General features: G+C 38.7%; 1 protein-coding gene across 7 annotated transcripts in view; it reads left to right on the top strand.

Moving 5' to 3' along the window:
* Positions 1 to 27,346, top strand: part of Mapk8 (mitogen-activated protein kinase 8) — a 76,517-nt gene that overhangs the window by 31,075 nt on the left and 18,096 nt on the right. For all 7 annotated transcript variants that reach the window (XM_076544384.1, XM_076544381.1, XM_076544385.1 and 4 more), the window contains exons 2-5: positions 11,366 to 11,534; positions 15,569 to 15,698; positions 19,753 to 19,811; positions 19,914 to 20,052. In XM_076544384.1, coding sequence (XP_076400499.1) covers positions 11,413 to 11,534; positions 15,569 to 15,698; positions 19,753 to 19,811; positions 19,914 to 20,052 — 450 coding nt within the window. In that variant the 5' untranslated portion in view covers positions 11,366 to 11,412. The remainder of the gene's footprint in view (positions 1 to 11,365; positions 11,535 to 15,568; positions 15,699 to 19,752; positions 19,812 to 19,913; positions 20,053 to 27,346) is intronic.

The raw sequence follows: 27,346 nt of genomic DNA, 5'->3' as shown, positions 1-27,346 counted from the left end.
TCTCAATAACATTTGCCTTATAATTAAACTTATTATTTTCCACTAGGTGGCTCATGTGCACTACTTTGGTTACTCAAATTGACATTTGCTTTTAACAGCTGATTTGGAGAAGACATGGTGGTATACTTCTGTATTTCTAGCACTTAGGAGGTGGAATTAGGAGAATTCTGAGTTTGAGGCCAACATGAACTACATATGTATAGTGTTGGAACTAGATAACAGTTTGTCTTTTTTAGGTGGTGAGTCAGTGTCTTGATATTGTAGCTTAGACTGGCCTGTAGCTCTTTATGTTGACCAGGCTGGACTTGAACATGTGATCCTCTTGCCTCTGCCTCTACAGTGCTGGAATTACAGGCTCAGGCCAGTCATACCTTAGCTTTGTCTGTCTTTATAAAAGTTTCTTGATTTAACTTTGAGTCCTTATAGACATAAAATAGAAAACTATGTAAAATAGAAAATAACGATTATTACCTAGTTTTCTTAAGGAAACAAGTGAAATAACAACAACAGTTTTAAATGTTACAAAAGAAGTAGTTAATGTCTGTGCATGTATAGAATCATTTTTAGCATGGCAGTCTTTGGTCCTTTTTGCTGTTAAGTTGCTATGCTGTATAGCTGGAAGTTTTCTCTGGTCCCGCCCAGCTCCTGCAGCCACTTGGACCCAAATAAACACATAGAGGCTTGTATTATTTATAAATGGTATGGCCTAATGGCTCAGGCTTCTCATTAGCTAGTTCTTATATCTTAAATTAACCCATTTCTATAAATCTACTTTTCCACATGGCTCATGGCCTTTACATCTTGTTTCGAATGGCAGCGTCTGGCAGCATGTCCTCTGCTCTATCTATGTGGTCCAGACAATTTCGGGAGTTCTTCAAAAATAATTATAACTTCTGACTGAACCACTGATGTAACTATGCTTAAGATGTCATCCTCCCATGACTGAATAAACTTCATCCCTCATAACATCTTACAAATGATCTTACATATTGAGTATATATTGAGATTTTTATTACTTTATGAATTATCAAGTCTTGACAATATTATTGCCATATTTATTCCATGTTGCCTTGTATGAAAATTTCCAGAGTTTGATCATTCTAAATAGATTCATATTCCATTTGGAGGAAACATAAGATTATTTGTCAGTAAAGAATCTTTGGCAAATTATTTTTTGTCTACTGATTTTCTAACATCTTAATATTAGAAGTTTATGTAACCTGGAAATGTTTAGATATAAGAAAGGAACTTCTAGCGGTCAGACTATGAGCATGTTTAATGGTTTACAGTTGTGGCATGGTAATTCGATTATTGAATCAACTTAATCTAGTTTTGTAGTCCATTGTTTAGTCACTTCTGAGTTTCATACTGCAAGGCTACAATATGTGTTCATGTCCATCATGGGACTCAGTTTGGAAAACACTACCATACAGATTGAAAGGCAAGTTTTACCCTAGGTGTAGTATCTAAAACTAGATATTTATACAGGTTTATTGTAGGTTAGTGGCAGTCTTGTAAACTAAACCAACAAACAATTGGTTTCTTGACTGCAGTGCTTGCATTTTCATTACATTTCTTTCTTTTTTTTTTTTTTTTTTTTTGGACTTAAAATTTTTAACTGATTGGAAGGTTTTGGCCCAAGAATTATCTGTGGTATGACTGACAAAGGAAAATTTAGTTTTGATTGGGATGTCATTGTTACCTATATACTCTTAAAACTAAGATTGTATTAGTAAATGATAATGTTGCCAATGGTGAGTGTCTCACGTTTCCAGATTATTAGCTTCTTTTTAAAGGAATTGAAACAAAGCCCACAGATCTGCACAAATATTATGGAAACTTATTGAAAACAAAGCAATAGAAAATACCAGAACACACTGCAAGGGAACAGCAGGCCATGTGAATAAAAATACTCAGAGGCCCAGATTATTTATTTTTCAGGGCTTCCTCTTACAGGGCACAGAAAGAACTGTTTGGTGATCTAGGTGTGAGGTTTGTTCTTTGTTTTGATTTATAGATTAGGTTGCATAATCATTTTTCCTCTACTCATGTCTCTTCTGTAGTACAACTGATTTTAGTCATATTTAGTCTACATACAATTATGTAGAAGGCATATGATAGCAACTAGGGGATTCTCCCTCAAAGTTCACTTGAGGACACAGTTTTGCTTATTATATAGCTCACTTAAAAGTTGTTCACACCAGATCATCCCAGGTTACTAAGCTGTTCCCTATTTTTGCCTTCCTTAGTTATATAAATAAGTAATAAATGAACCTATGAGATGGCTTGGATGGATAAGTGTTTACCCTCAAGCTGATGGCCTGAACTCAAGCCTCTGACCCCACATGGTAGAGGGAGTAAACATGCTGTCTCTGATTCACATTGTGTACTGTGGACACCCATACTCATACACAGTAAATAAACAAATATGTTAAAAATTTTATATATACCATTTTCTCAAGTTAACTATCCAAAGGATGTCACTAACCACAATATCAATCCTTGGTAATGAGAGTATTTGTAATATTAAAAATATATACCATGGTTATTATGAAAAATATTTGCAAGCACTAATAACTTAGTTGCTTCATTTATATTTAATTCCCTACGTGTTTTATATATTTTATTTTTAAATTATGTGTGTGGAAGGGGTACTGTTGCATGTGTGATTAAAGGTACCCTTGGAGTCCAGGAGAGAGCATTAGATCCTGTGGAGCTGCAGTTACAGACAGCTGTGAGTTACCAGATGTGGGTGCTGGGAACCAAACCTGGTCCTTTGGAAGAGCAGTGCACACTCTTAACCACTAAGCTATCTCTATAGTCCCACATGTTATTTTTATAGAACCAAAGAAACTTGACAAAACAAGGTTCAATTAGAGGTTGGAGAGGTGAGATGGAGAGTTAAGAGTATGTACTGTTCTTCTATAGGACCAAAAGTTGGTTCCCAGAACCCATGTCAGGTGATTCACACAACCATTCCCAGCTCTAAGGAATCTGATACCTTCTTCTGGATTCTGCAGGAGCACCTGTGCTCATGTGTGCATTACACACACACACACACACACACACACACACACACACACACACAGAGAGAGAGAGAGAGAGAGAGAGAGAGAGAGAGAGAGAGAGAGAGAGATATTTCAAAAGTTTAGTCAGAGATGTAGATAACTTATAATACAATATGAAAGCTCTTGAGTGTCCTGAGAAGTATACCTAATTCAGCAAAAAGGCATTGTTTTCTGACCTTATGCAATGGCTTACATTTGAACAGTTAAAGATAGTACATTTCACATAAAAAGACTAGAGGCATAAAGACAGAAAGATTTGGTGTATGTTCAAGAAATAAGTAGTTAATTGTAGAGGCATTATTTTGAGCAGGGGAAGAACTAATATCTTTTGCAGTCAGTACCTACTGATGGATATGAATGGAACAAAAATAGGCACAGAACATTAAAAAAATCATTAAAGTGGCTTAGAGGAGAAATAGGATTGAAGTAGGTCAGCGTCTATGGAAATGGAAAAGGCAACTTAACCAATTAAAATAAATAATATTTGACTACTATTTAGATTAATTTATTCAAAAATATCTTGAGTGTCTGCTCTGTAATCCCAGGAACACAAGTATGAACAAAAATATGCTCTGCCTTCACGGAGGTTTTAGTGCTATGGGATTGCTCAGACACTTAGACTTCAGTGCTAGCATGAAGGAATATGTGCTAGCATGGAGGAAAGCCATGTGTACCCTGAGAGTATGTGTACTGACTGCTTGATCTCAGAAAGTGAGTAGGAGAAGTGTGTTTAAAACAAAGCAAAACCAACCTGTATTGGTTTGCAGATGAGAGAGATTTGTTGTAACTGGATCCTGGAATTGAAGAGGAGGAGAGACTTATAAGAGAGGAGCTGAACCGTCCAGAGCCCTGGAATTCCTGATATAGGCTTAGACAGAAGGAGCTATGGTTTGATTTAAAGCAAGAGCAAGTCTAGATCAAATCGCATGTTAGATGAATTAGTTTAGTTAAGAAGGTTTGAGTTGGGCTGGAGAGATGACTCAGCCATTAAAGGCTAGGCTCATAACCAAAATTATAAGAAGGTTTAATTATAAGTCAAAACTTGAGCAAAGGCAGAGAAAGTGACTCAGAGAAGCTTAACATATGGAAAGGCAGGGAGTGCCCGTGGACCTGTCAGAGGTTTGGAATCAGGCATGGTCATAATTAAACAGTTGCTTCGTGGCATGCTGTCTTTCCTTTTCTCTTTTGTGTGCCTCCTGTTCATTGTGTGCATTGGCTACTCTGCTGCTCTAACCACAAAGCTGACCAAATCCTCACCAGTTTCCCTCACATTACTGGATCCCCTGGAGAGATTTTGAGTGGCTTCTTAAATCAGTTATCTACTGTTGGTCTACTCAGCTATTGCCAGGAGGGGAGGGTGCTGTATAGCATCAACAGTTACTGTTACAAAGCCATACCCTCTCATAGTTAAGGCGTGTAGTAACTTACATGATGTGCAGACTTCTCAGTAAGAACTTTAGACAGTTATTTAGGCTGCAAAGTGAAGAATGGAGAGCAGAGAGAAGAGGCAGAGGGCCCCTTTAGGAAGAGTACAGTAATCTAGGCACTAGGTAAATTTGGCCTGAGTTAGACTGTTGAGTAAGAGGAAAATGGATTTGTGGTAGATAACGTTTGAGTCTCCAGAACTGCATAAATTTGAATGTGGGAGTGTGAAGAGTCAGGGATAATGTGCTATGTTCTTGGCTTGATTGACTACAGAGATGATGAAAGCAGTTTCTGAGCTGAAAGAACATAGGAGAAGCAGATTTGGTGGAAGTTGAGGGAAATGGTTATTTTTGTATATGTAATTTGAGGTAGCTTTGAGACATCTGAGTTTTCTGTTAAACTCTTGCATGTTTGTGTCTGGAGAAGAAAGGCTCAATAGTAAAGAAATATTTGCAACTTGAGTTTTCAGTAGTAACTAAAGCTCTATGGGTAGATGAAATTGCTCTGGGAGTGTTATAACAAGAGATGAGGACCAAGACAGCCCTCAAGGAAATTCTATTTGAAGGCCAGTGAAGAACAAGGCTATAAAGGAGACTGGACAGGAAGAGAAAGGAATGAGAAAAATCAGTAGTATACAGTATTCTTAGGAACCCAAGCAGAAGAAGGCCAGGCAGGAGAGTGTCTGGCCTTCTTTTGTCAGGTTCAGAAACAAAATTGGGAGATAAAATTTATGAAGGCAGTATAAAGCTATCAGATCCTCTTAAGTACATTTAAAAGTAAGCTGCTTGCTTGTAAAATGAGAGCAATTTTATGAAAAAACTGAGGAGAGATGAAAAAGTATACCCTGTAGGCCATTTAATATTAAGGTTTCTTGATGACTTTCCAGAGGGTTTAGGAGATAGGAGAGCATAAAAGAGATTGCCTAAGGTTTGACGAGTAATCTTGACATCTTGCTTGGCAGTTGCTTATTACCAGGAATAATATATGCTACTGTTTTATCTCTTAAATATTCTATTGTTAACTTTTTTTTTTTTTTTTAATCTTTGTAGCTTACTATGTTAAGAAAAAGTATTAGCCATGTTCTGGCTTTTTGTTTTTTTTCGAGACAGTCCTAGTTTCCTCGAACTCTTCTCTGTAGACCAGGCTGGCCTCAAACTTACAGAGATCCACCTGCCTCTGCCTCCCGTGTGCTGGGATTAAAGGTGTGCGCTGCCACCACCGCCGCCGCCGCCGCCGCCGCCGCCGCCGCCGCCGCCACCGCCACCACCACTACCACCTGACCACGTTCTGGCTTTTTAAATTGGAGTATACTAATAATTATTTCCTCATGGTTATTATTACCGAGGACTTGAATACTCTCGGGGCCTTTTGAGTTCTCTTAGGACTATTTGTTCTTGTAAATCCAGTGTGCTGTTTGAGGGTGCCTTGTCTGTCACTGTATTAAGTCACTTGATATTTTTATTCATAGGTCCTTTTTTTCCGTCTCCCTGAAGTGTACGTCATTGTGTTAGAACTTAAAAGACTGTTAAAGGCTCTGTTTGGTATATGTTAGGAGAGTGTGTTTATCCTTCTATGCTTTAACAGGAAAATAAAAATCCGTGGATGCTGGTCACCAAAATGTGTGATGATTTCTTGCCACTGAAAGCTAGGTTTGTAGTAGATTATCTAGTACTAGTTGACTGTCTGCTAATTCTGTCATTCACCTCCGACACTGCCTACGGAGACTGAGGCCCAGTCCTACAAGATTGTTTGCTCCCACTGTAGATGCCATCTGCAAAGCACAAGTTGTAGTTCTTTGTCCCACATTTTTGTTTGTTTGTTTGTATTTGTTTTTCAACTTGACACAAGCTAGGATCATTTGGGAAGAGGGAACCTCACTTGAGCAAATGCTGCTGTCAGTGGTCCCATAGGCAAGTCTTTCTGTCTGTCTGTCCTCCCTTCCACCCTCTTCCTTTCATAATCTACTAATTCCGACTAGTGTTGTCCATATGTTCATGGGTATTAGTCCATCCACTGGATCATGAGCAACCTACTCGTGGCCACACCTCCAAGTAGAATGATTCTTTCTTCTCCACTAGTTGTCAACTGCCAGTAGCCTCTCAGTTAGGGTTGGGGGCCTCCTGAATTCCCTCATCCATGCTGTCATTTTGACTGGCTTGTGCTTGTGCAGGGCTTTGCAGCTAGCCACACCTGCTGTCATTTCAGAGTGCAATCGCTATGGCATGTCCAGAAGACAGCATTTCCCAGCACCTTTCCCCATCTGTCCGCTGACTTTTGTATTCTTTCTGCCTCCTCTTGGATGTTTCTTGAACCTAGGGTAGGTGGGGGGTTGCTGATAAAGCTGTCCCATTTAAGGGTGAAACTTTAAGGATGTTAAAGTTTCCACCACAAAAAGAAGCTTCTCTGACCAAGGTTGAAGCAGCCTCCTGGGTCAGTATCTTGTGAGTTTCGGAACTCGCTGTGCCCGTGGTTAGCTAGGGCCTCTTCTCTGGATCCTCCCCTTCCACTGCTGGGAATTGTGGAAGTGCCTGTGTGCCTTACTTGGGGTGAGATTCACACTGACCATCCTTTCTCTTCTCAGGTTTTGTTTTTTAAATCCCTACTGGGAGCAGGCACGTTTATTACAGAAATATTCTTCACACATAGTACTTTTTTAAAAGTCTGAATTATTTTGCTGATAAGATAAACTGGTGATAATTATATATGGAATTAACTAATATGAATGAAATTCTTTGGAAAGTGAATCTGAGACGTGCCATTTGCTATTTTTAATTGTGGTTTTAGGAAGTGTCTCTGGTGGTGGTTTGATGTGATCAACATTTTATTACAAGCCTTGAGAATCTTATTAGTAAAATATTTGGCAAACGTTATTATTAGAAAATGTCAGGCATTTGAGTCTGTCCCCATAAAGCATTTTATTTTATAGGACTAATTTTTTGGATAGATGAAGAGTCAACCCATATTAGTAGTACAAAGGTGCTTTTAAAATTAGGAATTCTCAGGATTGGTACCATTAATTTTTGAACCCAAACAAGGTCCCTTTTTCCTTCTTGGAACTGTAGAGCCAGTAGTAACAAGCAAGGCTTTGTGTCTAATTGAGACACAAAGGAGACTTTTATTGTTAGCTAAAAATAGGAGTGAGAGGGAGAGACTTGAAAATCAACTTCAGAGCCTATTGGGGTCAGGAGGTTATATATACAGTATAAAAGAAATGAGAAGTTTCCAGTGTGGGGCATACTGGAATTTCCCTCTTGTTGAGTGAGCCTTAAAGTCTCATTAGAGATCTTTTGGTTTTGGCCAGGATAAAATGCAGAATTGTAGAGCCTTGTCTCCACTGTCCCTGGTATACAACAGAACTTCCGCACCTAAAAGTTTAGGGATCAGTGCAAAAGAAGACCCACCACCTTAAATGTAGATAGCACCGTGCCTTGAACTGGGGTTCTAGAATGCATGAAAAGGAGAAAGCAAGCTGAGATTCTTTAATCACTCTCTCATGATGGACTCCTACTGTAAGCTAAAATAGCCACTTCTTTCTTTAAAAAAAAAAGTTTTGTTTATGTATTTTGTTCCAGCAATGTGTGAAGTACACAGTATGCTCCTTTCATGGTAGTTATCTACTGTCCTGGCGCTGGTAGGTAGGTCATTTGAAATGCAGATTGTAATGAAGTTAGAGGTTGTCTGACTAGTTTGGCTAGCCCACCTGAAGAGTAACTTGTGGCCCACATGGGATATTCTTTAGCAGATACAGATGATGATAAGAGCAAGGTAGAAATTTATGGGGCTATATATAGGCAGTATAAAAATGGAGCAGAAGTGTAGATCATTGGTGAAGAGAGCATTTGAGTAGCATCACTGGGCCTTGAGGTGATCCCTAGGAATTTTATTTGAGGAAAATAAAAACAATAGATAAACCCAGGGAATTCCTTCCTGTATTAAAATGCATACAGTTGATAAATTTGAGTATAAAGTATTTCCTATGGGCAGCAAATTGGACTTGGTGTATTTTTTCCTTTTTTTTTTTTTTTTTTTTTCCTTCTTTTTTTTGGGGAGAGGTGGGAGTGGACCTGGGAAGATTGGGAAGCGAGTGTGAATGGGTATATTGTGTAAAATCCCCAGACAATTAATAAAAATACTATGTTGCAGGGTGGGGAGGGGGAGTTATTCTTAGATATAAAAACAAAATAACTTGTTGAGTACCTTGGAAAATGGCATCTTCTTACAGATCAGGTCACCTGTTTTTACTCAGTTGAATGTCATTGAGAAAAATTGCATTCTTTTAAACAACTAATGTTGAGCAGCCTAGAACCACCTTCCTAATAGTTTAAGATACTTGTATTTTGAATACAAAGTAATTTTAGGATCTTGGATACCAGCTAACTGAATTGTGATGGTAATATACCGATATTGTGTTCTGTTGCTTCAAGTACACTTCATTTTTCCCTTCTGGTATTGTTTAAAAAGTGGCCTCTCCACCGAGGACTGCCACTTTCTTGTAATGAAGCTGCTCTCCACATTTTTGAGGGGAAGGCTCCCTTCAAAGGCTCCCCATCATGCTGCCTCTGTACTAGGATGTACTGTCACTCCTAATGCTCTTCCACCTCAAGGCCCAGCTGTATACCTATCCCTGTAAAACCCTCAGTCTGAAGGGTAACTGGTCTCAGCGTCCTTCTTTAACTCACCTCTCTTCAACAGTCTCTTACCTGTCTTAACTGTCTTAACTTGAGCTTCCTCCTGTCTGTTAGAATATGGAAATAGGGAAATAGGAGGAGAGGAGAAAACCAGAGAAAGGAAGAAAGGACAATGGTGGGTGTAAGGTCCTCTGTTAAATATTGACATATTGATCCTAGAAATTGGGTCCATTCAAGGCATCGTGATAGTAAAAGTGGTCCCTTGCACTCTTCAGACATGATCAGGGCTTACACTAGCGGCCAACTGCCAAACTACCAGAAAAGCCAAGAGTATTAAGCACCCAGCCTAGGTATCTAGAACCTTACATCTCTGGCCTCTAGAGTCTTGAGCCATAAAACTCCAGTTGTCAGAGCTTGGAGTTGTGGACTCCTGAGTCTGTCAGCACAGCCATAAACTCTTAGCACTCAAGCACTGAGGTCTGCCAGCAACAGCAGAAGGGCTGCTCCTCAACCACTGTTTCTGAGGAAAGCCAAGGGGCAGGAAGCTGAGTGCTGGGCCTTTGTGAACCATGGGGAAGCTTTTCTAGTTTTCCTCCTCCACCTCTTTCTTCCTCATTCTCCTGCAGGCTAATCCCAGTGTGTGTTCCCCACCTTCCATGTGACTTCCTCACCACAGATTATGACGTGGTGTATCCTAGGCTGCCCAGGATACTTACTGAGTTAATTATTTTCATTAAAAGTTGTCAGTTGGGTGTGGGTGGTGTACACCTTTAATCCCAACACTGAGGAAGCAGAGATAGGTGAGTTTGAAACCAACCTGGTCTACAGAGTGAGTTTCAGGGTAGCCAGGGCTACATAGAAACTGTGTCTTGAATTTAAAAAAAAAAGTTCTCAGAATTTTTATTGTAATTATCACTGCCTTAACACTCACCTCCTGCCTACCATCCCCCAGCAAAACACACACACACACACACACACACACACACACACACAGCCAATCTTTGGATTCCACTGGATTGGTGATTTTTCTTTTTTTCTTTTCCTTTTGGAGCTGAGGATCGAACCTAGGACCTTGCAAGCACTCTGCCACTGAGCTAAATCCCCAACCCCTGGATTGGTGATTTACTGGGTTGGTGAATGGTAGCTTAAAGCTGCCTTTCCTGTTTTTTTTTTTTTTTTTTTGTTTGTGTTTTGTTTTAAATGGAGTCTGTTACCTGGCTACTCTCAAATTCCTGGGCTTCCAGAGTGCCAGGATTATAGGTTCAACCTACACATCCAGTGCAGGCATTTTGGAATAGAATACTTGCGTAGTAAGGAAAGAGAGATTTGTCAATATTTCAATACTCAATGAGAAAAAAAAAAAGATAGCCTTGACTTTTAATCAGGCAGGTGGTAAGGAATTGTGGTCAAAACTGAGATGAAATGTTTGATGCTCCAAACACATCAGAAGTGAATTATTTGTGTAATAATGTATGAGCCCCCCCCCCCCTTCTTCATCTTATGTTTTCTATCCTGCTTCCTATCCTTTCAGCCATTATAGTTGTACTGAATGTTGCTGTTGGGTGTTAGAGGATATATCACACACACAAAAAAAGACCCTTGTCTGTTAAACAGATGCAATATGTGCTAATAATTTACACTGCCTGACTTTTATGTTAATTATAATTATTTGCTTACATTTATTTTTTATGTATGGGGGTTACACATATTTGTGGAGGTCAGAGGTCAACCCCAGGTTCCCCAGGAACTAACCACTATATTTTGAAATAATGATCTTGCTGGGATATGGAGCTTGCTGATATGGTTAAGTTTGATAGCCAGTGAGCCCAGGTATTCTCCTATGCCCAGCTCCTTCACACTGGATTGCACATGATGCTCTACTTAACCCAGCTTTTTATGTGGTGCTGGGGCTTGAACTCAGGCCCTCATATTTGTGTGACAAGCTCTTGACTGATTAGCTCATCTCCCCAGCCCCTGTTTTTTTTTTTGGTTAGGTTAGGTTAGGTAAGTGTGCATTAGAGAAGCAGTTCATCATAATAAAATGGTTTTGAAGAACCAGTCAGTAGTTACTTACATGTAACATGTACTGAGCAAAGCTTCCATGGTGGTTTAATTTTTTGTGATGCACTCTTCCTAATGAGGATGACCTAGCAGTCTGTGTTACTGTGGTGCACAGAGTAAGGACTTAGATGTTAATACTGCACAAATTCTTTTAATTATGTCACCTTTTCTTTTGTTTTGCAGCCTCGGTGAATATTTGGATGAAGCCATTAAACTAATTGCTTGTCATCATGAGCAGAAGCAAGCGTGACAACAATTTTTATAGTGTAGAGATTGGAGATTCTACATTCACAGTCCTAAAACGATATCAGAATTTAAAACCTATAGGCTCAGGAGCTCAAGGAATAGTGTGGTAAGTTTTTATTTCAAAATAAGGCAAGCAGTCCTTAACTGCTGCCTTTTCTCTTCTTTGTAATATGGATCCTTTGGTAAATCATCAAATTGACTCAAAAAAAAGAAAGAAAGAAATCAAAGCTATGTAAACTATAATGTGGTAATTTTTCCACAGACATTACTGATCCTTTTTGTTATTCCTAAGCCGTAATTATTAACGAACAGTGCTATCTTGAAATATAAACTATGATTAGATACTTACTTGGTCAGAGTCATGTGCTTATATCAGGAAAAAAGAAGTGGCAGGCTTATTCATTCCATGCGTGTATCTATTCCCATAGCTGATTATGAGATGCCTCACTTAATCTTCACTTTCGCTCTGTAGTGAAACAGAAATTGAATAAATCTTACTACTTCACACTGGGGAATAAATGTTGCTAGAGTTTTCCTGCCTTGCCCACAGTCAGGACAAATCTCTGTCACCCGCCAGTCCCACAGCCGCTCAGACCCAACCAAGTAAACACAGAGACTTATATTGCTTACAAACTGTATGGCCGTGGCAGGCTTTTTGCTAACTCTTCTTATATCTTAAATTAACCCATTTCTACAAATCTATACCTTGCCATGTGGCTCATGGCTTACTGGCATCTTTACATGCTGCTTGTCCTGGCGGTGGCTGGCAGTGACTTCTTCTGCCTTCCTGTTCTTTTCTCCTCTCTGTTAGTCCCACCTATACTTCCTGCCTAGCCACTGGCCAATCAGTATTTTATTTATTGACCAATCAGAGCAATTTGACATACAGAACATCCCACAGCCCTCCCCCCCACCCTTTTTTTCCAAAAAGGAAGGTTTTAACCTTAACAAAGTAAAATTACATATAATTTGGGAATTTGGACGTAGCTTCTCTTACTACTTCCTGCTGGAGGGGGGCACTGTATCTTATGGGGACACAAATAAAATTTTAGGATTAAAGAATAGTCCATGAGGCTGTATTGTCTGAGCCAGTTGCTTTCAAACCATTCTGGATGTTGGATCATCTGGGCCATGGTGTCATCGGAGACCTTTCAGGGGGTCTTGGCTGGTCAAACCCTATGTATCTTAATCTGGAACAAATCCATAGCCTCTGGCTTTCTGTGGGAGCAAAAGCAGAGTCTCCTTTCCAAAGCAACACATCCTTACATCCAAATTTTAAAGTCAAGGAATCTTTAAAATATACATATTGGTTTAACTCAACATCTTTTACGATCAAATGTTTTTCTGCAGTTAAAAATCCCAAGGACGGGCCTGGAGAGATGGCTCAGAGGTTAAGAGCACCAGCTGCTCTTCCAGAGGTCCTGAGTTCAATTCCCAGCACCCACATGGTGGCTAACAACCATCTGAAATGAGATCTGGCACCCTCTTCTGTGTTCATAATAAATAAATAAATAGATAGATAAATAAATAAATAAAATTAAAAAAAAATCCCAAAGACAACACAATCCAGATTCTCTGTGTAATATTCATCTTTATGTGGCTTAATTTTTATATTAATTTTACTATCTCTTTAAAGACTTTATTTTTTAAAACTATGTATTTGTTTATATAACTGTATATATCACCTTTTTTGTCTCTTTAAAGCCTACGTATATTTTACACACATTGTAAACTATTGCATCTGAATCTGTCTTATTGTGAATCTATTGCTTTAAACTGCAGCATTTGTAAGACTGAAAAGATGCTATGGCTGCTGGCTCCGCCCACCTCAGCTTCCCAACATTTCGGTGGTACATTTACCGCCAGCTCTGGGAGCTATCGTGGGTCTATGCTTTTATCCAAGCAGCATGTAGCCCAGAAACCTCTTTTTTTGTTTTATACTAGCAAAGGCTAAATCCACCACGCAGCTTAATGTGCCACTTGCAGAGACCTCATTCCCGCCATACTGCAGATAGAGCAAGCACGCTAGGAACCCACAAGTAGCTCAAACAGGCAGCTGCCGCTCATTTGAGATAGACAATTAAGAAGCTGTTTTTAGCTCCATTTTAGAATCTTTTCTCAGGTTTTAGGTGGAAACTCTTGCCAACTCGTTGGGCGCCATTTGTAGCTAGAGTTTTCCTGCCTTGCCCACAGTCAGGACAAATCTTTGTCACCCGCCAGTCCCACAGCCGCTCAGACCCAACCAAGTAAACACAGAGACTTATATTGCCTACAAACTGTATGGCCGTGGCAGGCTTCTTGCTAACTGTACTTATATTTTAAATTAACCTATTTCTACAAATCTATACTTTGCCATGTGGCTCATGGCTTACTGGCATCTTTACATGTTGCTTGTCCTGGCGGTGGCTGGCAGTGACTTCTTCTGCCTTCCTGTTCTTTCTTTTCTCCTCTCTGTTAGTCCCGCCTATATTTCCTGCCTAGCCACTGGCCAATCAGTATTTTATTTATTGACCAATCAGAGCAATTTGACATACAGAACATCCCACAGCAAATAAAGTCAGCTAGCACATCTCACTATGTTTCAGAACTTACATATCTTTAAAGTTGACTTACAAGCTAACCTCTACCAAAATGCTCAGGTTTTATAGATGAACATAATTATTTAAAAATTGAGGTAGATAACAGTCCTTGGGATAGTTCTGCTACTGATTCAGAATCACTACGTTAGCGTTATAACCTAGTGTTTGGAGAAATGCTAAGCTGTACCCAAGCATAATTACATTCTTATTACTTCTTAAACAAAATTTGTTTAAAATCTGTTAAAATAAGTTGGGAGTGTTTATGATCCAGCATGTTTATAAGGTTCTAGAAAAGTTCTTGCATATGTCCAAAATACATGTACATAAGGCTGTTCTTTGAAGCATGAATTCCAATTTTAGAAGTTGAAACAGCATCAAGTCTGGCAACGGGAGAATTAAAAAATTATGATACAGTCAAACAGCAAAATACTGTACAACATTTAAAATGAACTGGAGCTGTATGTGTTAGATGGGCACTATCAGAAGTATAGTCCTGAGTAGTAAAACAATCTACAAGAACACCATATTGTATTATTTTTCTGTAATATGTAAAATATGCAAAGCGTTCCATATACTTAGGGTTGATTACCTATGTAGAAAAGATAAAAGTTTACCTCTGAGAACAGAAGAGGAAGAAGTCTTTACCTGTAATATGTTTCTCTTTCTTAAAAAATCAGAATTATGATAAAATATTAAAATCTAACAGTTATATAATGGAAACACTGGTTTTTATTCTTTTCTAAGGTCCTCAGATCTAGTATTGATACTTACTAATACCTTGAGTTTTTAGTTCCTCCTCCAAACAATGTTAAAGGACTTGTTTTTAGTCTTTTGTATATGTTCTCTCAGTGTAGCTTCCTTTGTGTATTCACTGTCTTGTGTCCTAAAGGATTAAAACACTATAATATTCTTCAGTAAATAAATTGTAAATTTTTTTAGTGTGTGTGTCTGTGTGTGTTGCCAGCATGTATGTCTGTGTGCCACTTGTGTGCCTGGTGCCTATGAAGGCCAGCAGAGGGTATTGGATCCTTGGAACTAGAGTTACAGATGGTTGTGAACCTCCGTGGGTGCTGGGAATCAAACCTGAGTCCTTTGGGAGAGCAGCTAGTGTTCTTAACTACTGATCCATCTCTCCAGCCCCAAAATTCTTCAGTAAATATTTTAAGTAGAAGTCATGAGCACATAATGTGTTTTTTTTTTTTTGATAGAGGTGCAAGGTAAAGGAGTCATTTGGACTTCAGACTAGTACTGGGAATTGGTGCATCATTGGCTCAGTGAGTAAAGAAAGGAACCTGCCATTAAGCCTGACTACCTGAGTTCAATCTCCAGGATCCATATGGTGGAAGGAGAGAACCAATTTATACAAGTTGTCTTCTGTCTTCCACATGACACCCCTAACCTTCCCCCTATATACATGCAAAATAGATACATTTTTTAAATGCACTCGTGCCTAACTGTACTGAATAGTCTTAGTAGAAAAAGTAAGGAGTCTATGTGATTGCTTTGTAAATTTGGTTTTAGAACTTTGTGCTTAACGTTTATTTTTAATTTCTTATTACAGTGCAGCTTATGATGCCATTCTCGAAAGAAATGTTGCAATCAAGAAGCTCAGCCGGCCATTTCAGAATCAGACTCATGCAAAGCGAGCCTACCGAGAACTAGTTCTTATGAAATGTGTTAATCACAAAAATGTAAGTGAATAGTTCATGTTTTGTACGTATAAATGAAATCAAGATTTATTCATGAATACATACCTGTCAAGGCTTTTTTTTTTTTTAAATATTAGGAGCTTTAAATTACTTCTCTAGATTGAAACATTGAAACATTATTTAAAATCTACAGACTGATCTTCTCCCGTCCCCACTCCCTAACCCCATTAGTAGTAGTACCAAAAGGAAAAAAACAAGGACTTCTGAAATTTAGATTGGGTAGTTTTCTGGCATTCAATTTGTAGAAAGGGTTCTAAGAAGGTAATTGTTTGAAAAGCATTTTATTCAGAATTTTTCTCATCATAGTTTTTTTGTTTCCTGCAAAGCTGGCATTTCAGTAAAGTGTACAGAGATGAAGTCACTCCCATTGTACTTGGATGTTGGAACTTAACAGGACACAAAATTCAAACTACTTCTCTGAACCCAGTTCTGACTTCTTTTAAGTGGTATCAGTACTTACTTTCAACTCAGATAACTGCTGATAATAATAGTTGAACAAAAACTTTAGAAATATTTACAGAGAATGAGGAAAGCATTTCTAACTTGAAGATAAAGCTTTCATTCATTTTGAAAATGAACAGTCAAACTTTTTTTTTTCCATACCAAAAGGGCATCAGTTCCCATTATAGGTGGTTGTGAGCCACCCATATGGTTTCTGGGAATTGAACTCAGGACCCCTGGAAGAGCAGCCAGTTCTCTTAACTGCTGAGCCATGCGCCCCAGTTAAATGTTTTTTAAGTTTGCATTAAGCATACTGATATGTTGTGATTATCTTAATGGGACAGTCCTTCCAAACTGGGAGGACGTAAAGGAGGAGAGAATTGCAGAAAGGGCAGTTTATGAACCACTGAACTGAAAGTGCTGGCCTGAGACATGTCATCCAAAGGAATTTATAAAATATAATGAGTTCCATAGATTCTGGTGTAGAAAATACAGTTCATCACATTTTTGAGAGCCAGCCATGTATAGAACCTTTGTATTACAGATTCATCACTGGTGGGAAATATGTAGATGTTAAGGAATGGGCTTATTATTTGGGAAGTTTATGATGTTGTTTTGAAAACAGTAAAACATGGTGAGAGTTAAATACCACCAAGCAATAATAATTTAACTGTTGATAGTAGAGGGTGGACAGTGCATGCTGACATCTCCAGAGGGAGATTTCTGTGAGCTTCAATGAACTGAGAAGACTTGAAGGGCAGGGGAGTAGACTTTAACTGACTCTTTAAGATGGGGTAAAAGTTAGGTTCTTGGGAAAGGGGCTGACAGGAAGAGTGGTCATTATCAAGGAAGAAATTGCAGTTTCTTGTTTTGCAGGTGGGAGCCAGACATGGTGCTTGTCAGAGTTCTGCTTGTGGCCCTACGTCTGCTAGAGCTGCTCATGCTCCTTCTTGTCTCTGGACCTAATTTCTTTGAGGGCTGTGGAAATGCCTCAGTTTTTCTTGATTGAATTCAAATACTCCTTCCCCCAACCCTGGGTGACAATAAAGATGTTCCATCTGCTAAATGGAGCAAGGGAAGCATGTCTTATATACTTAGCCATCTACAGTTGACCAGACTGGGTTCTTAACATAGTTTGTTCATTGAATGAATAGAAAACTAATATGGTTAAAAAAACATGAATGCAGCTCCACCCTGCCACCCATGGTGTATGATGGATTTTTTTAATGTTTTATCTTTTTAGCACTGTACTGTTCTGCACAGATCATTTTGAAGTGATGTTTCCATACTGTTTTCAAGGTTTTTGTGATTTGTAGTTTCTTTTAACCTGGTTCCTCTGATGAGACACTTAGCACACAGTGTCTAATCGCTTCCTCTAATAGCTGTTGAGGCTTGTCTCTCTATTGCACATAAACCACTTGACTCATGCTTTCTAACTGGTAATTGCCAAAGGTCTGATAGCAAGTCACTTTGCATCCTGTTGACCTGGGAGAATTAAGTATAATACTTTCTGTTGTTCCACTTTAGATAGCAGTGATGAAGTGTTGTTGTCCTTCCCAGAGTGTTGGGGGTTACCCACACCACCCTATCTCTTCATTCTTACTTTACATTTACTGGCTTTACTTCCCAGAATTGCTCAGATTGTCTTCATAATAGCTGGAACTATTATGAAGTGTAAGTTAGTATATTGTAGAAATTGCCGTACATAACTATCAGAATTATTCAGCTTCTCCTAATTCTTTGTGTTCACATGCAAATTATTAGAGACATTTTCACAAATACCTTTTTGAAATCTTTATATACTATGTCTAGTTGCAGTATTCCTCCATTACTGTTATTCTTTGTTGTTGTTCTGTCCGTAGAGGGAAATAATGTTTTTCAGTAGGTTTTTACTTGGTTGTGGTAATTATTAGTTCTTTGGTATCTAGCCATATTCCATCCAGTAGTCAGTCACTGACTTTTACTTGACTGTCTAATCTGATTAAGATAATTTATTTGCTTTCTTGAAAAACAAAACAGCTGTGTTTCCATTTGCCTTAGAAGCTCAGTAAAGATACAGCTCAAATACTATTCAGTTCACCAACTTAAAAGTATATAGTCCGATAGTTTAATATGTTCACTAATATATGTAATCAGAAAGAAACCCTGTGTCCTTTAGTTGTCCTCCCCTGTCTCCCACTCCCAGCAGCTCTAAGCATTCACTAACTCCATTTTTGTTTCTATATATGCCTTTAACCTTGACTGTCCTGGATCTCGCTCTGTAAGCCAGGCTGGCCTCGAACTCACAGAGATCCACCTGCCTTTGCCTCCCAAGTGCTAGGATTAAGGGTGTGCACCATCACCCAGCAGATTTGTTTAAGGATTTATTTATTTCATGTTCATTGGTGTTTTGCCTGCATGTATGTCTGTGTGAGGGTGTCAGATCCCCTAAAACTGAAGTTACAGGCAGGTGTGAGCGGCCGTGTGGGTGCTGGGAATTGAACCCAGGTCCTCTGGAAGAGCAGCCAGTGCTCTGATCACTGAGCCATCTCTCCCACCAGTTATTCCCTCTGTCTTAAAGAATTAGTTTCACCCTTTCTGGCTTAATGTTTTTCTGAATATTTACTGGCAGATGCCTTCTGTAAGCAGAGCTTAGTACATACATGAATGGTATCCATTCTCTCCCCATGAAGATTATGTCTAGAAAAACATTCCCTTGCTTACATTGCCAGCAGACTTTTAAAAATATAAGTCAAGTGCATTGTTGCATCCTGGCCTATGAAAGCATGTCAGCTAGTTCTTTCTAACAAGGATCCTGTGTGGTCTGGGATGAACTTGTTATGAGAATAAGACTCTTACAATGTGCTGAATGTAGGAATGACGTGGATAGTAACTGAGGGCCAAGTAGGATAGTTGTCTTTGAAAGTCAATGGAAGGGCTTCACATAACACTTTCCATTTGTGAATACTCTATCAAGCACTTATTTTATATAAATATCTACATAATTTGTCATATAATCAGTATGACTTTTAGGACAATTTCATAGCAAATGTGAGAAGAAGATGCAAGCTTGCACGTATCCCACCCCCAAAATCTGCCACCTGAGTAGTACATTTGTCATAACGGATAAGCCTGCTTTAATGGTTCACTCAAATTTCATAATTTACATTAGATTACACTCTATTCTATTTTTCTTTTTGGTGCTAGGAAATTTACCCAGGGTCTCTGCATGCTAAGTAAACATGACCGCCCCTAAGGTTCACTTGGTGTAAGAGAACCTATGAGTTTGAACTAGTGTGTGGTATTTATATATATATGTAGGTAGGTATGTGTGTGTGTGTGTGTGTGTGTGTATGTATGTATGTATATATGTATTTCCATCTTTATAGTACTCATTTTTATTTGCCCGAAAGATCTTCTGTTCTTCCTAGTCATTCTTTTTGTTTTCCAATTCTCAGCAATGAAGTTTTAATAAATATATGTTTATTTGTGCTTAGTATTTAAACTGGAGTGGTTTTAAACTGATAGTGAATTACTGTACACATGTATTTGCAGTTCCCAAATGAAGCATTAGGAAGTAGTTTCTGATGTTTTTATTTCTTTGCTTTTGCTGCAGATAATTGGCCTTTTGAATGTTTTCACACCACAGAAATCCCTAGAAGAATTTCAAGATGTGTAAGTGTGGTAATTAAAATGCTGTTACTATAAAGTTTTGCTAGTACCTATCCATAGATTGTTGCTATACACTTTAGCTGTCATCTTTTTCTACCCATGAAGTTACATAGTCATGGAGCTCATGGATGCAAATCTTTGCCAAGTGATTCAGATGGAGTTAGATCATGAAAGAATGTCCTACCTTCTCTATCAAATGCTGTGTGGAATCAAGCACCTTCACTCTGCTGGAATTATTCACCGGGTTAGTAGAAAAATATCACCATGTTCTTTTCTAAGGATTTTTTTTTTTTTAATTTTGTGTTAAGTATTTTGCTTGCATGTGTTTAAGTGTACCACATGCATGCAGTGCCTGCAGAGGCCGGAAGAAGGCGTCAGATCTGCTGAAACTGGAGTTACAGACAGTTGTGAGCTGCCATGTAGGTGCTGGGAACCAAACCTTAGTCCTCTGCAAGAGCAGCAAGTGCTCTGAACTATTGAGCCATCGTCTCTCCAGCCTGCCATGATCTTTTTCTTTTAAATCATTGAAGTGAAATTCACATAACAGACTATTTTGAAGTATATGACTCAGTGGCATTTAGTCCGTTCACAGTGTTGTACAACCACCACCTCTATCAAATTCTAAAAATTTTCATCACCTTTCCTCTAAAATAAAAACTTAAACTGTCACTTTTCATCTCTGTCTCTCTCCTCACACCCTAGCAATTCAATGTCCATGGATTTACCTGTCCTAGATATTTTGTATAAATGTAATCATGTAATCTATGGCCTTTCATGTCAGGCTTCTTTGACTTAGTGTAAAGTGTTTGCAGTGTCTATGCTGTAGCATATATTACTATGTACTTCCTTTTTGTGAATGAATAATATTCCATATGTCATATTCCACAGATAATTTATGTGTTACTTCCTTTCAGTTAAATAGTGTTTCGCTATGAAAATTCATGTGCAAGTATTTCTTCAATCTTTGTTCTTAAGGGTTTTTTTTAGTGGAATTACTGTATCATGTGGTGTTAACTTTTTAAGGAACCATCAAACTGTTTTTCAAATTGGGTACATCTCACATTCCCAGAATCCATATTTAAGAATTCCAGTTTTTCTGCAATTTTTCCAATATTTAGTGCCTGACCTTTTCATTTTAGTTATCATAATGAATATGAAGTGGTATTTTATTGTAGTTTTGATAAACATTTTCCTAATGGCTAATGATAGTTGTCTTAATTACTTTTCTATTGCCGTGACAAAATACCATGACCAAGGCAAGTTATAGAAGAGAAAGTTTACTGAGGCCTTACAGTTTCAGAGAATGAGTCCGTGACTAACCTGCTGGGGAGCATGGCAGCAGGTAGGCAGGCATGGCACTAGAACAGTGACTGAGATACATCATGGTCTGCAGGCAGCAACAGAGAAAGAGTACTAACTGGAATGATGTGGGCTTTTGAAACCCAAAAGCAACCCCCAGTTACACACCTCTTCCAACAAGGCCACACCTCTTTAACCTTCCCAAACAGTTTCACCAACTGAGGACCAAGTATTCAAATATATGAGCCTATGGGGGCCATTCTCATTCAAGCTACCACAGTGGTTAAACATCTCTTTATTTGTTGGTTAGCCATTTCTATGTGGTTGTTAAAAAAAACATGGATTTTTTTTTTGTTTGTTTGTTTTGGCTTTTCGAGACAGGGTTTCTCTGTGTAGCTTTGCGCCTTTCCTGGGACTCACTCTGTAGCCCAGGCTGGCCTCGAACTCACAGAGATCTGCCTGGCTCTCCTTCCCGAGAGCTGGGATTAAAGGCGTACACCACCACCGCCCGGCAAAAGAGAGATGGCTTAGCTGTTAAAGGCTAGGCTCACAACCAAAAAAAAAAAAAACATGTATTTTTAAGCCCTTGGTTCTTAATCAGTTGTGTACCTCTTTGTTACAGATTGTATGAGAGAGAGAGAGTATTCCAGTTCTATATATACTAAACCTTTACCAGACATAATTTATACATAGATTGGTTTTCACTTTGCTGATGAGGTCTTATTAATATGTAAAAGGTTTTAGTTTTAATGAAATACCTTTTTTTTTTTTTTTATTTTATGTGCCCTTGTGTCTTGCATAAGGATCTGCTGCCCAAGTGAAGGTCATAAAGATTCAACATTATCTCTTCTTATAAGAGTTTTATGGGTCTTTGGTCTATTTTGAATTGATTTTGTACATGGTATGATGCAAGAGTTTATCTTTATTCTTCAGTATGTAGAAATCTATTTGTCCAAGCTCTCAGAGAATTGTACTGATACCCTTTCAGAATCCAGCTGGTCACAAATACATGGCTCTCTTCCTGGACTGCCAGTTTTATATAATTAGTCTTTATATCTGTCCCTATATTGGAATCACATTTTTACAAATTCTAGTGTGTGTGTGTGTGTGTGTGTGTGTGTGTGTGTGTGTGTGTGTATGTATGTATGAATTGCCATCTGGATGCTGGAGGCCAACCCCAGGTCCTCTGGAAGAGCAGTAAGTGCTCTTAACCACTGAGCCATCTCTCCACCCACAAGTTACAAATGTAACTCTGTACTGCTTTGGAATGGGAAACTGAATCCTGACTCCTTTCTCAGTAGTTTTGAAACTGCTTTGAGTATATATGAATTTGGTCAGTTTTTTCATTTCTGTAGAAAAAGCCACTGGACTTTGAACAAAGATTTCATTGAATCTGAAGATTGGTTTGGTGGTTTTATCATCTTGGCAGTATTTAGTATTCCAATTTGTAACCCATAATATCTTTCCATTTCCTAAGTTGTGTTAGCCTTTAGTACTATAAGTTGGGTAGCTGAACTAGCAGGAGTTATTTTCTCACACTTCACAGTGCCTAAAACTGAATGGTTTTGGTGAGGTCCATAAGCACTGTCTTGTATCTTCACACGGTCTTTCCTCTGTCATGAGTTGTCATTGTGCTTCTTTCTAACCCTCTCACGTGTTCATACACTGATTTGTTTAAAGACCATGTCAACCGCACTGTACTTTTCCTTCTCTTCAGTCCGCGCAGCTTTCCCTCCCCAGTTGCTCTAGCGAGGACGTAGTCAAATGCTGAAGACCAGTAGCAGAGATCGGCATCTTTGTCTTGCTTGTCATCACCAGTGGTTAGTGTTTCCCACTATGACAACAGATACCTGAAGCAAGGTGTTTGTTTATGAGAAAAAGGTTTTTTGGTTTTTTGTTGTTGTTTTCGAGATGGGTTTTCTCTGTGTAGTTTTGGAGCCTGTCCTGGATCTTGGTCTGTAAACCAGGCTGGCCTTGAACTCACAGAGATCCACCTGGCTCTGCCTCCTGAATGCTGGGATTAAAGGTGTGTGCCACCACCACCCAGCTAAGGAAAATAATTTATTGAATTTATTTAGCTCCGTTTTGGAGGCTGAAAATCTGAGATCAAGTAGCCTCATCAGCCTCTGGTGAAGATCACTTAGACCACTTATAAACATCGCAAAATGCAAATCTGATTGTGTATAAAAGGTGCCAAGTGTGTAGGGTGCCTTGCTGTACACTAACTCCCTCAGGAGAGCTAACCCATTCCACAAAACCAACATTAGTCTCTTCTGAGGACAGTATCCATGACTTAATTACTTTCTAATAGTCCCCACCCTGTACAGGTTCCAGCATTTCCCCTGGAGGACACATGCAAACATTCTCAAACCATAGCCACCATTAGATATGATAGCAGCTGTTGAGCTTGGTACATACTCTTTCTTATTGGAAAAGTCATGCTGTCTACTCAGAGGTTACAGCCTCCATAAAATGCACTTAATTCATAAGGCATGCCTAGGTCCAAGGGTCCCCAGAACTACCCCCATTTTAGACCATCTGGTTACAAATCACCAGTCCTACCATCTTCCTGAGTTTTACTGTTTCATTAGCATGACCACAGGACTCCTGGTAGTGGTACACTTAAACTGTTATGTTACTATAAACTGAATGGTAAGAGTCAGAACCAACCAAAGAAAGAGGTTTGTAGGGAAATCTGAGTCCAGCATAGAGCTTTTAGATGTTTTGTTGGCTCCAAAGTATGACAGTGCAGTATCTCCAGCCAGGGAAGCTCACCCAGTCTTTTGAGATCTAGATAATTTATTTCTTCACAGTAACATAGCACTGTCCTAACTGACAGTCAACGGTCATTATCTGATTGATACTAATACATTGACTCTCCATTTCCTCCAAGGTTGGAACTTGGAAAACATAATCATAAATTATGTTGTTGGGCTGTCTATGACCAAACCCACACACACACACACACTAGCAGGACAGTCCTGTCAAACAGGATATTCCAGGTGTTAAAATCACCTGTAGTTTAGGACAAAGGCCAGACCCCCTCTTACAGAAGATTAATTCTCCATTTATCTTAGATTCCTGATTTGCATATTTTTTGTCATTAAAGAGTGTTGACTTAGCCAAAGGCTTTATGCACCAATTTGTTACTGTATGTATGGCTTCCCTTCAGCCATCTACATTGATAGATTTTTGTGTTTTGAACTCCCCTTTATTTCTAGGATAGATCCCAATTGGTCATAGTGTATAATCTTTCCAGTATACTATAGTTTGCTAGTATTTTTTTGTTGAGGATTTTTACCACTGGGTTCATTAATGATATAGTTTCTCATTTTCATGTAAAGGTGGTTTTATAATAAGACTTTGGTATCAATGTGGAGAGAGCAGACTCATGAATGTTGGTGAGTACCAGTCCTGCCGTAGCTTGTGATTGGCTAACATACTACTGCTCTCTGCCCCACACCTCTGTAACAGGGACACACATTAATGTCTATATCAGATTCAGGCATAGAAACACTGGAACTGACTCTGTCTTCCCTCTCCTTGAGTTCCCTCAATAGAACAGTCAGATGGGACCTGGGTAGCCACAGCAGTCTCTTTGGAAATCTGAAAAATACAGTGGTTGATTAGTTGGTAGTTGAAATTCTGCTGAATGGACATTGTAAGTGTCCCTCCCTCTAGAGGTGGGAGTGTTCACTTATTAGGAGTTGAATCTGATTTCTGCACAGTGCAACCTGTCTACTGTTGTCCATATTACCTGGCTGCTCCCTGTGGGAGTCTTCCTTTCCTCCTTAAATATATCTCAAGTGAGTAGTGAAGGCTGTGAGTTCAGGAGCTGCTCCGCTTTCTTGGCCTGCTTCCTGACCATGAAAGACAGGAGCGCAAGTGTCTTCTGTTACTGATATTTGGAGCAGAAAGTTTTCTTGCTGTCCTACCCATGTCGCTTTCTTGACAACAGACTTAGAGTTTTGTTTTTCATAGTGCAGCTTTTATCAGTAACTAAAAGAAGTGTAGCTTTTTGATTGTATGTCTTTTTAAAGCATATTTGTTAGCTGACGGGCTCTGTGTAGATGTAACCAATCGTCTTTTTAAAATAAGAAACACAGAGCCAATGTAAAAAAGAAAGCCGAGAGGTCAGAGCTCAGAGATAAAATCTTACCTCCTGCAGTGCTCCTAGCTTCCCCCAGAGAGGGAGGTATTTCCTGTGTCTCTGTTTAAATAATCTTTCTGTTCTGCCTTCTCATTGGTTGTAAACCCAACCACATGACTGCCTCATCACTGCCTGTAAGTACCGCCCTCCAGGTCTTAAAGGCGTATGTCTCCAATACTGGCTGTATCCCTGAACACACAGAAATCTACCTAGCTCTTCTAACCACCACGCTCTTGCTATGGCTCTAATAGCTCTGACCCCAGGGCAACTTTATTTATTAACATAAAATTAAAATAACATTTCAGTACAAATAAAATATCACCACATTTCCCCTTTTCTATTTTAATAAAAAGAAAAAAGGCAAAAGGTTATAACTAACAAAAGAAAAACTATATACAAAAGTACAATAACTATATACAATATATACAAGTAACAAATACCTAAACGATGTCTAGTCCATTTGTATTTGACAAATCAGAGAAAATAATTCCCTTATCTATCCTATTTTAGTAAGTCCAAAATGTATCTAATTCACTTTCTATCCTAATTAATCTTCAACTATAACTAACTAATCTTCAACTCCCTCAGAGACCCAAGAAGGAAATAATATTAGCTAACAAAAATAAAAACAAGAAGTGCACAAAAGCAGCTTCCAAAAATTTTGTGAGTTGACAGAAACAGCCAGCTGCCTGGACAGTCACCCGAGGTTTCTCTGCAGTGTTGGGGCATCATCTTCAGCCTATAGGCTTAGCGTATCTGACAGACTCATTTGTGAAGTAGGTTGTACACAAGGTCAACAGTTCAACCTCACACTGGGTGAGAGCAGTCCATGTACCAGAAACACCTGAATTCCACTAGTGTCATGTCATGATTCAGGATTTTAAATTCTGGAAATTGTTGATGGTTTTTTAATTCAGCTGCCCATTCTTTTTGGCTGTGTATATATGGCTTCATCTAAGCATCCCCTTCTCCACATCCCTCTATTAAATGCCAGTCTACTATTGAGAGGCGTGAGCTTTCAGTTGCTGTTCCATTGCACAACAGAAGCCATCGGCCCACTGCCTGTTCAGCTGCCTTCGAAGAAAAGGGTACTGTACCTTTTTCAGATTGTGAAGGCGACTTCAGGGATGGTGCCATATTGTCCTGGCCTCAGAAGATGCCTTCTGATAAAGCCATAACCACACTTGTTTTGGCAGGAATCAGTAGTCCTTTGTTTCGTGTTCTGTCTGTCCATTTTGTCCTGTTGATTTGAGGATACTTTGTTGTCCAGTGGCTAACTTTTGCCATAATGAAAGTTAACTCCATATGCAGTTTCTTTAATGCCCATATTTTTTCTGAAGTAGATTGGTACTGCCAGGAGCCGACATGTCTCAAAAAAGAAAAATTTCTAAGTTATTAAAACATTTTAAATGCCATATTCTGTAGATCTCTGAAGGGTTTGAAGATGACCTGTCTAAAATACATCTGCTCAATTTTTAAAACATATCTAATATGACTACAATTTTTATTGTAATGTCTAACTACTAACTTTCATTTTTTTATATCCTAATAGTTGGTAATAATGTAAAGTATTTAAAACTAGTAATTGTCTTTTTTTTTTTCTTTTTTTTTTTTTAAAAAAAACAAGAACCTTAAATCTAATCTCCTTTGCTTAGCCTTTTTTATAACCCTTGACAACTTGTAACCTACCCCCCTAAATAATGAAAATTATCCCAGACCCAAAACCCATTAAAAAGAACCAAAAAAAAACCACCCGCCCCACACCACCTCTTTGGGAATGTGGGCGTCATTCTTAAAATTGCTTCCTGCTGGGTATGGGCGAAGTTATCTTTATCCTGAAAGAAAAATTTAAGTTAATTGTCAAATTCTAGGAAAGGTAACTATATCCTTCATTATTATCTAGTCTGTGTATAATGCCAAAGTTTAGGGTTTATCTCAAGTCCTTATTCAAGTAGTCTTTGAGACTGGATCATCTCAGCTAGTCATCTCAAAATTGCTCTGAGCACCTTGTAGTTCAAAGCTGATCTGTAGATGATGTTTGTCAGTTCAGTGGTATTATTATTGTCCACGTGGAATTGTTGTTGTTGTT

The sequence above is a fragment of the Peromyscus maniculatus genome, chromosome 9 (genome assembly GCF_049852395.1).
Source record: "Peromyscus maniculatus bairdii isolate BWxNUB_F1_BW_parent chromosome 9, HU_Pman_BW_mat_3.1, whole genome shotgun sequence".
Taxonomy (NCBI): Eukaryota; Metazoa; Chordata; class Mammalia; order Rodentia; family Cricetidae; genus Peromyscus; species Peromyscus maniculatus.
Note: the sequence above shows the minus strand (reverse complement) of the source record. Positions and strands in the feature narration are given on the sequence as shown.